Source organism: Pangasianodon hypophthalmus, chromosome 8 (genome assembly GCF_027358585.1).
Source record: "Pangasianodon hypophthalmus isolate fPanHyp1 chromosome 8, fPanHyp1.pri, whole genome shotgun sequence".
NCBI lineage: Eukaryota > Metazoa > Chordata > Actinopteri > Siluriformes > Pangasiidae > Pangasianodon > Pangasianodon hypophthalmus.
The window spans coordinates 18,402,009-18,414,050 of NC_069717.1; the positions used below are offsets into that span (position 1 = coordinate 18,402,009).

A 12,042-nucleotide genomic window follows, 5' to 3' on the forward strand; every position below is an offset into this window, starting at 1 on the left:
ATTTTGGGGGGCGGTAGATGACAGCAATGGTGAAGGGGGTAGAAGAAGTAACTTTGATGGCCAGGTGTTCAAAAGATGGAGCAGAGGGAATTGAAATGGGGCTGATGGTAAAGTCCTGCTTAAATACCACTGCAATGCTGCCACCACGGCCTTCAGTGCGGGGTTTGGTAGAGTAACTGTATCCATCAGGTGTAGGCAAATTGAGTACAAGGTGGTCATGTTGTTGCTGCCAAGTTTCAGTAAGACAAAGAAAGTCCAAGTTATTGTCTTTGATATGTTCTTTCAAAATGTCACTTTTATTGTTGAGGGAACGGGTGTTTAACAGAGAGAATTGAATAAGTTTAATAATAGGAACTAACAAAGGAGCTTTGGGAAGGGGGCGGAGACAGGACATGTGTGGTTTGTTTTGATGACGTACCGGTAGTGCTTTGCGCTCAGCTGACCAAATAGACTGAATAGACTGAGGAGTACCGGAGTAAACAAACTTGCGACGTGAGCTTCTATGGATGTATTTTTTCCTGCAAAGAAGTCCGAGAGATTTAATTATTGAGATGCATGGGGGAATTAAAGAGCAACGGAGTTTGAGGAGTTGTGAGGAGTTGTGAGGAGTTGTGAGGCGGAGTATTTTAGAGCCATGTCGGAGAACGGTAGAGCAGCAAGGTAACTCTTAAACAGCAGACCTGCTGACAAGAGAATCAAACAGAGCAGTGTGGCCCGGCTGAAGGACATGGAGCACTGTGTGTGCCACAAACCGGTTGGTATCGAGCATGCGGAAACGGCGTCGGAGTCAGGAGCTAGTGCTAGTGATAGTAGCTAGCCCCCGACAGCAGTAGCTGTGACGCTAGTAGCCAGCTAGCGCTAGCCGCTGGCTACAAGCACCCGGCAACTGCAGATTGGACTATGCCGCTCGTAGAAAACTGATGGACGGGGCTCGATTTAACCAGGATGATAGTAGGGGTTTGCCAGATGGACAGTCCAGTAAATAGATGGAAAAGCAGCACACAGGTCCGATGACAGGTAGTCCAGAGCCGGGAAACGCCAACAGGTGAGCTCAAAAAACCTCCAAGGCAGTAATCCGTAATGAGGATCCGTAAGGAAATCGATCGCAGTCCAAACACTAAAGAGCATACCACGATAATAACTGAGAGTATAATGATACAAATGTGATAAAAAGGGTCAATACAACAAAAAGATAGACAGATGGAGAAGCGGCGATCACAAAGACGCCAGCGTCCTCTCACATCCGGGTCTTTCCCCGGATGTGTATAGAGTGTGTATAAAGTGTAGCTCTATACACTTCACAATTCATCTTGCTAATTCTATCAGCAGTCACATCATCAATAAACACCAGTGGTCCAGTTCTACATACAGTATATGCCTATGCCATAACACTTCCTCCACCATGTTTGACAGATGATGTGGTATGCTTTGAATCATGAGCCCTTCCTTTCCTTCTCCATACTTTTCTCTTCCCATCATTCTTGTAGGCTTTTTTAGATGTTTTAGAAAGTCTAATCTGGTCTTTCTGTTCTTGAGTGTCACCAGTGGTTGTAGACTTTGACAATGATACACATACCTGCTCGAGAGTGTTCTTGACTTGTCTAGATGTTGTGAAGGGGTTATTCTTATACATGGGAAGATCCAAACAATTCAGTCAAGACCTCAGAAAAAATACTGTGGATCTCCTTAAGCCTGGTTCTTCTGGGGGAGCAATTTACAAACACCTGAAGGTACCACAAGCATCTGTACAAACAAATGTATGCATATATACATACATTATATATATATAGGCATAAAATTAATTTATATATATATATATAAAAATCTTGGGACCACACAGATCATTCAGGAAGGAGGCATAAAATTAATTTCCAGGGATGAATGAACTTTTGTCAGAAAGGTTCAACTCCTAAACCCAGGAAAACAGCAAAGGAGCAGGTGAATGAGCTAAAGGCATTGTGTTACATCTACCATGAAAAGAGTCCTACATCACACTGGCCTGAAAGGCGTTTGCACAAGGAAGAAGCCCCTACTCCAAGACCAACATAAACCCAGACAGAAGTTTGCTGTTGATCACCAGGAAGAAGACTAGCCTTTGGGGCAGTGTTTTATGGTCAGATTAAACAAAAATGTAACTATTTGGCCATAATACTCAGCACTATATATGGAGGAAAAAGGGTGAGGCTTTTAATTTGAAGAGCACCATCCCAATTGCGAAGCATGGGGCATCGCAGCATTGTGTTGTGGGGGTGTTTTGCTGGAAAGGGACTGGTGCACTTCAGAAAATAGATGGCATCATGAGGAAGGTGGATTTTCTAGAAATACTAGACATCAGCCAGTCTGAAAAGTTCTTTAAAAATGATCTCTGCTCTTTTCTCTGCTCTTACAGTGTTGTTGTGTTTGATATAGGCTATGTTAATGCTGATATTAAAGGTGAATGCATTTAGTTATTTGAAACACACAATCTGCCTCATGTATTTATCTATGGGTGTTATGCTATGCTATTATGCTATGCTTATATGCCATGCTAGTATATGCTCATGGCTATTTGTTCCCTGCATGTAATTATTGTTACCTGTTTGCTTAAGTAGGCAAGGAGATTTTTTTTTTAGTGGTACTACAACTAAAGCTCAAAGGACTTTCAGTAGGGATTTGGGATAAGTACAAGGCCTCCACAACCAGAGCTACAACTCAACCTCACCTGAAAACTGTCCTGAGGGTTATCACTATGACTAGGCCAAGGTCAAACCAAAGACATTTGTTAATACTGGTAAGGCTAATCCAATCTTATGGAAACCGTGAAGGACAGTGGACCGGATTGAACTGGCCTTAATCTAAGTGACTGTACAGATGTATTAGGGTACTCTTTAAGAAACATCTCCTGGATGCACTGGGACGCATCATCAGTGTTGTTCCCTGGGGTCATAGGGTGTTTCGGGTTTTGCAACAGACACCCTCACCCAGGCGACCCAGTCGGGGGTGATCAAGCCCCGGCTTGCGTCCCAGTAGCAGCCCACGGATCAGCCCTCTTAATCCATAGCCACCTTGTGGCTTTCTCTGCGGCTTCACTAGCCGATTGAATGGCGCTCCTCTTGGCCGTCCCTGTGACACCCAGCCGTCCGAGGGCTTTGCAGAGTGAACGTCCTGCAAAGCCCCTGCAGCCGACCTCTATGGGCTCGTAGACTGTTCTCCAGCCCCTACCTCTGCACTCCTCCACCAGTTCCTGGTACTTTTCATGCTTCCACTCATTGGCTTCCTCGATCCTCTCCTCCCATGGCACAGTTAACTCCATCATGATCAGGTGCTTTGTGGCCTCAGATGTTATGATCATGTCTGGTCGGAGGGATGTTGGAGCAATATGCTGTGGGAACCTCAGCTGTTTTCCCAGGTCCACTTGCAGCTGCCAATCGGGGGCTGTGTGAAGGAGGCCTGTTATTGCCTGTGGCCTTGCCATAGGTCTCTCTCCGGCCTTAACAAAGGGGATTGTCCTCGGAGTGCGATGGTGTCTGCTGATGTTAATGGCTGAGGCTATACTCTCCGCAATTGCTTTAAGCACCTGGTCATGGTGCCACCGATAGCGACCATCAGCCAGGGCTTTTGGGCAGCTGCTGAGGAGTTGTTCTAACGAGCCTCTTCCGGAGCAGAGGGGGCAGGAGGGTGTCTCGCTCTTCCCCCAGATGTGAAGGTTTGCTGGGCTTGGGAGGGCGTCATAGACTGCCTGCACCAGGAACCGGACACGATGGAAGTCTGCCTGCATGATGTTTGACCAGGTAACTTTGCGCTGCAATGCGCTCTCCCACCTTGTCCACGCTCCCTGCTGCTGGAGTCCAACTGCCCTGCCCACTCTCTCTTCCTCCAGGCCTGCTCGGACCTCTTCTTGGAGTAGCTGGTGTCTCTCCTTGCCCCGGGCCTTGCTGACCTGGATCTTTGGGACGTAGGCCAAGCCTGCTCTTCCTGTTGCCAGGGTCCCCACCAGGGCCTTCTGCCTTAGGCGTGACTCTGCCACCTCCACTGCCTTCTCTGCCTTCCACTTCCTTCCTGTCCTCACTTCAATCCCGGCTGATGACACCTTGTGGTCCCTGGAATCCCTGTACTGTAGGGCTTCTCTTGTGCGTGCCACCTTGAACTCTTCAGTGAGCCCGCTGAAGGGCAGCTGCAGGATATTACTCGTCCCATACAGAGCAGCGCTGGTGAGGCTGCGGGGAAGGCCCAGCCACTTCCGAAGAAAGCCACTGATCTTCCTTTCGAGGGATTCCACTGTTGTCAATGGGACTGCATAGACGAGGAGGGGCCAAAGAACTCGGGGCAGGATGGAGTGCTGGTAGATCCAGTCTTTAAATCTACCAGGCAAGCCTGACTTGTCCACCTTGGTCAGCCAAGCTCCAAGCTCTTCACTGAACTTCTGGATGGCAGTGGTGTCTTTCAGGGTGGAATCGAAGATTTTCCCAGGCTCTTGACAGGTTGTTCGGTGATGGATGGGATTGCTATTCCTAAGATGGAAAAACGGAATTTGTCAATCACCTTCCCCCTCTTCAACACCATGGATCTCGACTTAGAGGCCTTGAAACTCATCCTTGCCCATGTGATGAGACTCTCCAGACCATGCAAGATCCACCTGCACCCTGGGACTGATGTTGTTGTAATGGTGAGGTCATCCATAAACGCTCTTATCAGGGGCTGTTGGACGCCAGACTTCGACAGGGGCCCTCTGCATTCCACCTCGGCAGCCTTGACCACCATGTTCATTGCGAGGGCGAAAAGGATCACAGAGATGGTACAGCCTGTTATTATGCCTTTCCCCAGGTGATGCCAGTCTGATGTTACTGAGCCGGAAGTGACCCTGAGTCTGAAATTGTTGTAATAATCCAGGATCAGGTCCTTGATCTTACCGGGAACATGGTGGCGATGTAACACAAGCTCAACCAGTTTGTGAGGGATCGACCCATAGGCGTTGGTCAAGTCCAGCCACAACACTACAAGGTCACCTCTGCTCTCGTGTGCCTCTCTGATGAGCTGCGTAACTACTCCTGTATGCTCTAGGCAGCCGGGGGCTCCAGGCATTCCACCCTTCTGCACTGAAGGGTTGATGTAGTTGTTCCTGAGGAGGAACTCGGTCAGCCTTCGGGAGACAACGCTAAAAAAAAAAAAAAAAAAAAAAAAAAAACTGTTTGTCTGTAATTGTTTTCTTTCTTGTCACAATACATCAATACATTTTGGGGTCATAGTATACAGTCACAATGTGTGTTTTGACTGTATATACATTTTGGGTCAGATGGTCACAGATTGGAAGGTGCAGGGAAACCCTCCTTAGATTGAATCCTGTGTACCCCTTTTTATTCTGAGGGAGGTTACAAACTAGGCCAAAGGGCATTACCAGGACTCATAGTGACCTGACACGGTGATTAAGGCCATCTTCCATTAATTAGCATAAGTGAAGGTGATGAGAGACAGCCTTCATTTGTCTGAAGCACTGGTCCATGGTTACATCCGTCCCTCAACTTCACCAGCAGTGGCAGACCATCAAGTATTGCTATCCACTACCCCTGGTCCCCTCTGCCAGTGCTTCAGAGCTCTATTTCTCATTGACTTGGGTTTCCAGGACTGACAATGGATAGGAACATCCTCTAGGGGGCGGAGAGGTCTATGGCACAATGCCATGGTCAGTGGGGCGGGAGCTGAGTGGCTTTGGACTTGCTGAAAACCTCTGCCCTCTGTCCCTTGTATGTTGGGGGTTTTGACAGGCAATTATTAAAGCAAGATTTATTCCAGGCTATGGGTTCATCTTGTTTCTAAGATATCTGGGGATTGTGGGACAGTGGTGTGTGAATAGTCAGCATCCAATCCTTCCTCAAGCAGATATTTGTTTATTGAAAGATGTAGTGCTACAGACAGTATACAGGAAAACATTGTCTGCACTGAGTGGACTTATTCCCTCAGGGTAGATTATATAGTAATAGGTGTTGTCTATTTGCATACGGTTGAATACTGATGAAGAATCAAACAAAGAACTTGTCAGTTAATTGTACAATACAATCTTAAAATAAACATATTTATTACTGTCACAAGAAAAAAATGTACTCAGTAACATTATGTGTGTGTGAAGTTCAGTGGGTATGTGTGATTTCAACATGGTGGAATGTGTGTTTGGTAGAGAGAGGAGGGAAAATGTCCAGGTGCAGGTAAAGCAAAGGTCAAGTTTTAGGCCCTTTATACTAGTAAATTTCCACTTCTCACACTCAGACAACCACAGGGCACCTTGGACAGTGACAGATTGAGGTGATTTGGTTATCATAAATGAGAGTTCATATATGCAAAATGCCAGTGTTCGTCCATAGGAGAATGATGTGGTGAGAACCTTTTCCTCTCCTAGAGGAGAACTATCAAGGACTTTTACACTTAGGGTGCCTGTGAGAGAAACAAGTGGTGTATTCAAAGATTGAGCTATAGATTCAAGTAGCCTACTGCACTGGAGTCAACCAGTGCTGAAAAATAGTGTGAGGAAGAGCTCCAGGACAGCTTAATGGGTAAACAAATGCATTTTCTCTCTATCATACGAGTTAGAGCTTGACTCACCCATTTTCCCCCTTGTTCTCTGATCTTGCATAATGTTCTAAAATGTCCTTTCTGACTGCAGCACAGACAGAAAACTTTCAGTGACATTCCTTATCTTCTGAGGCAAGACTTACTTGAGCAACATCCATGGGAGCAACATCGCTCTGAATGTGAGGTACTGCGGGAACAGCATGCTGAACAGTTGATTTTTGTGCCCTGAGAAGGTTTTTGGTGCGTATGGTGTGCTGAATGAACTGGTTGAGGGAGAGATAGTCATCCTGCATGCAAGCTCTGATTGAAGCAATTTGCTGAGGCCTTGGCAGAACACAGTCTTTAGCGCTGGCTCATTCCACCCACACTCTGAAGCCACAGTGCAAAAAAAACTCAATGGCAGACTGTTAACATTGTTTTAAAGCCAAGAGTCTCTCTCCAGCCCTTTCCTAGACTTGGGATGTTCAAAAACCTTGCAGAATTCATAATCAAACTCTGTGTAGGCTTGGCTCAGCTTTATGAGTTTAAAGGTAGCACATCCCTGGATAAATATGTGGGTGCATTCACAAACAGGATGGTACATTCTATGAGAAACCCATTAATTTCCCAGGAGAATCATCATATTTGTCAGGTAATGTGAGAGGGATGCAGTCTTGTGCAATTTCTGGGTTGATGGAAATAACTACTCATGTGAGTTCCCAGATGTGGCATTGTGGATCATCTCTGTTTACCTCTGCAGTCCCTGATGAGTTCCATGGCAGTGGGCATACAGTACTTTGAATTTGCTGGGCATGGCTTCCATGCAGTTGACCTTGAGAGGCTGTGCTAACAGTAGAACGAAGATCTCGCAGCTCTACTGGATCCAGGTGAGTGGCGAAGCCTTATGTAACAAAGCTGATACTCCACTGAAATAGCAATGTCTGTGATAAATGTTACACTCTGCTTCATTCATGTGTATGGTGGCCTGGGAAAACCCATCAGATGTCACTGCATCAAATTCTGGCAAACAGCTGAAATATCAGGTTTGGACCCAAACGGTGTGGAGTCAAGGGAATCTGCCAATACCCCTTGGTTAAGTTCAGTGTCAAATAAAAGTGAGCTTAATTAATTAATTAATGAAGTTCATTAATGCGAGGGATCAGATATGTGTCAAATTTAGATACCATGTTGACATTTCTAAAGTGCACACAAAAATGGAGTAACTCATTGGTCTTCATCACCAAAACCACCTCAAATCACTGTGGGACTCCTTTATTACCTTGATAGCCTTGAGTTCCTCCCACACCACATTTTTATTTCTGTTCAGGCAATTTGTATGGTTGGCTGCCCACAAACACACCTGGAGGAATCTCAATGTGTTGTTCTATGAGGTCCATGTGACCAGGTAGAGGCGAAAATAGATCAGAAAATTCCTCCTGCAACCTGGCAACTTTTGCTCTCTGGGACAGTGAGAGGTGGTCTCCACAGGGGCCTGGGCCGCACTTTTTAAACTTACCTCCGGTCCTAGCTCCTCCCTCTCGGGAACCACCATCGCCAGAGCCACAGGAACCGCCTCTCTCCACAGTTTTAGGAGATTGAAGTGGTATATTTGAAGTGCATTGCCTCTATCTGTTCTCCTGACCACATCATCAACTTATCTGACTCACCGTGTGACCTCAAAGGGTCCTTGCCACTTTGCCAGTAATTTAGAGCTCAACATGGGTAGTAAAGCGAGTATTCTATCTCCCTGTGCAAATTCCCATAGCTGAGTACCCCTGTTATGCAGCCAGGATTGACGTTCTTGCACCTGTAGCATATTCTCCTGTGTTAATTGCCCCAATATGTTTAGTTTTGCTCTCAGGTCAAGAACGTACTGAATTTTGTTTTTGCTGTTAGAAGGTCCTTCCTCCCAATTTTAACTAATGACGTCTGTCAAGTTATGTATGTTTTGCTCTTGCCCAAACTTGAAAAAACGGCCTGATCAGTACTGAAGGACTGCAAGGGACAACTCAAATCCTTTTATCTTCTTTTATTTAGGAGCAGCAGGTTTTAGCAGTAGGTTAAGGATTTGGCAGGTTGATAACCTTAAAACACAATACAACATTGAATTATTAAATGAATATTTTTAAAACTATACAAAAACAGCCATTATTATAAGTACTGCAATTAAACAATTTCAAAAACAACTCAAAATTGGACATAGCAAAAATGAAAACATTGCAGATTAAGTATAATACTTCATTATACACAAACAACTTAAACAACTATTTACATATATACAAACATGAACTCAAACTTTAAGTTTCTCAGTACAACCAATGAGCCATGATAGTATAACAATATATTAATCAAACTAAACATTCAAATTGCTTGCCTTCAATGAAAGAAATAAGTAGGCAGTCTACCAATCATAATAAATTATTTAAACACAATTGAAATAACTTAAACAACAATTTAGCTTTTCCAGTTGACATAAACTTCATATAAGCTCCTACCAGTTGTGTCTTCAGTAGTTGATCCACGAGCGGAGTTCTTTTGTGTTTTAGTTGCTCGGTTGAAAAAGCCAGTATGATTCTCCTGCTTGTTTGCTGCCAGTGTGATTCCTTTGTTCTCAAACATTTCCCATGCAGGTATGCAGGTGTTGAAGCTTCTACAGGAAGTAGCATACTAGTATCCAGTTCTCACTGCCCCCTGCAGGTTTGGAGTCTGAGTGCTTGACTAACAACTGTTTTTTCTGCCACCTACAGGTTTGGAGGCTCAGAGCTGAGTGTATGTTTGAATGAATTGAGTGTGTTTTGTTGCTCAGTGTGTTTTGACGCGACACCTCCCACTTGACCTCCTGGTTCTTGAACCCAGGGAGGTCACACCAGTTTTAGATGAGCGGCTGTTTTAATCTTGATGGCTCTGCTCTTGCTCTTCTGCTGGTAAAAGAACAATGATACGTCTGACGTCTCTATGAAGAACAGTAGCAGGGATTTTGAGTTTCTTTGATTTTTCTTTTTTATCAGGCTTCACAGTAGGGACTGGGTAACTGGGGAAGGTACGGACATGCACATCTCTGACAATGCCCTTCTTGTCAGTGTTGACGCTGATGACTCTGGCAAGTTTATACTGACCCCTCAAAGCATTCTGGTCAGCCAACCAGATGACATCTCCCACAGCCACATTCCTGTGTGCCGTGTGCCACTTACTTCTGATGTATAGATTAGGCCCAGCTAGCTGACTCCACTTTCTCCAGAACTGGTCAACTTCTGTTTGGATGGCTCTTAATCTTTTGTAGGGGTAGCCTTCAAACTCAAAGCTTCCCAGATCTCCTCTGGGCCCAGCTCTTCCAAGCAGAAGGGAATTCAGGCTGATGTAGTCTACACAGTCCTCCTGGCTCTGAGTTCTGGCATCTATGGGCCTCTCATTGGCAAGGTTAGAAGCCATGTAGAGGAAGGTTTGGAACTCACTCCATGTAAAGCATCCATCTCCTCCCAGGTTGTGCAAAGCTCGCTTCACTGTGCGGACAGCCGCCTCTGCAGTTCCATTCCTGTGAGGGGAATCAGCGGGGTGAAACTTCCAACTCCATTCTGTTCCATGCTTGGTGGCTTCATTTTCAATTCCTGAATTTCCCAGCTGGTCCAGGAAGAGGTAGAGCTCTTTGAGGGCAGGTCTGGCTCCTACCGGGGTCTGACCACAGTTTTTTCGGATGCCCTCTCAGAGCTGTGAATCTTTTGTAGGCCAGCAGGAAACTTTCCGATGATTGGTCACTGACAACACCTGTGTGCAGAGCAAGGGACGCCATACAGCAGAAGACAATCCCCATACTTTGAGTCTTACTTTCTTTCTCACCTCATCTTTTACTTCATAAGGTCCAAATAAATCCACAGTTGTGTATTCAAATGGTCTGGCTGGTGTTATTCGCTCAGGTGGAAGGTCACTCATAATCTGCTGGCATTTCCTGGCTCTGGCTTTTCTGCATGTCACACAGTTATCAACAATTTTCTGAGCCAATTTACGGCCTTTTATCACCCAGGCTGTCTTTCTCATTCGGAGTAGCGTACCGGCAATCTCTTCATGGTTCGCATTGTGAGCTTCTTGAGCTAGAAGAGTGGATATCCATGCATCGTAAGGTAAGATAGGTACAGCAGTTTTTTCATCATTAAAAATCTGAAATCTTCCTCCACAGACCTGTGACAGGAGAACTTGGTCCTGCTGACACACCACCTTTGTTGTTCTTAACCTGTGACCTGGTCAATGCTGCTGAGAAAGACTTCCTCTGGAGTCTGTCTATGCCTTCTTTGGCATATGCTGCAACTTCCTTGGCAGACTTTTTCGGCCACTGTTCTACAGGTTGCTTTAGGAATTCAGGTCCGTTCTGCCACACAGAATTCTCCTGGAAGTCCTCTGGAGCTGCACCTCTCGTTAAGATGTCTGCGACATTGAGGTCTTTTACTTCATAAGGTCCAGATCCACCACCAGTCATCGGCAGATGTGGACTTCTGGATTTCTCCAACTCTCTTTGCGAAGAATGTTTGATATCCGTAACTGTCTCTTTGGATTGCTGCTAACACAGTTTGACTGTCCAGCAGATGGAGCCATTGTTCAATCTCCATACGACTGTGCTTTTCAATGTACCTTCTGAGTCGAACTGCGAAGACAACACCACAGGTTTCAGCTTTGACTGGTTCTCCCTTCTGGTCAAGTGGTGTGAGCTTTGCCTTGGACTCAACCAGTCTGACTTCAATGCCTTGCGTTGTCTCCCATCTGAGGTACACTACAGCTCCATAGCTTTGGTCACTTCCATCAGAGAATGTTACTCCCCAGGGCTTTCTTATCCAATTGCCTGGTGTGAGGCTTCTGTGGAAGGTGATTTGGCTAAGGCGTATGTATTCTTTGAACACCTGGATGGCTTCTTCCCTCAACTTTTCAGATAGGGGTTTGTCCCAAGTATCTCGGGTTAAGCTGCCACTAGCTTCCTGGAATGCTTTTCTTACTAAAATAGCACCCTTTTGTTTAGCAGGTGTAACAAGGCCTATTGGGTCATACAGGCTAGCTACTTGACTTAGCAGTTCTCTTCTAGTCAGTGGGCTAGGAGTTTTCCCTCTCACCTCTTCTTCAAGGAGATTTTGACCCACTCGCATCTTCTTCTTCCTCTTTGAGAAGTTGATTGAAGTCATTGGGTATAGTTTGTCATTTTCAACAAGATACCCCACCCCCAGGGCTTTGTTATCTCCTTCCCTCATTTGGTTTGGGAGAATGAGCACTCTGTCTGACAATGCTCCTGGCTTTCCTGACTCATGTTCCTGCCTCCTACTTTGGCCTGACTGGATCCAGGGCTTGAGAAAGAAACCGCCAGCTTTCAGGATCTCCTCAACTTTTTTGGTGTTCTCATCCAGCTTCTCCAGGTCATTGTGGGAAGTCAGGACGTCATCAACATAAGAGTCCTCTTCTAGGATCCTGCGTTCCTCTTCCAAATGAGCAAACATGGGCAGCTTTGCTGTCTCCCTCATGGCCAGCTGCGCGATGCACCCTGCT

At 45.7% G+C, this 12,042-nt stretch overlaps 1 protein-coding gene across 1 annotated transcript; it reads right to left on the bottom strand.

Annotated features, from left to right (window-relative positions):
* Positions 1–625: 625 nt before the first annotated feature.
* On the bottom strand, positions 626–9,141 carry LOC128318699 (uncharacterized). The gene is given in 3 exon segments (XM_053236069.1): positions 626–4,440; positions 4,443–5,165; positions 9,018–9,141. Coding segments are annotated over 3 exon segments (2,304 nt in total). The 3' UTR covers positions 626–2,983.
* Positions 9,142–12,042: the final 2,901 nt, after the last annotated feature.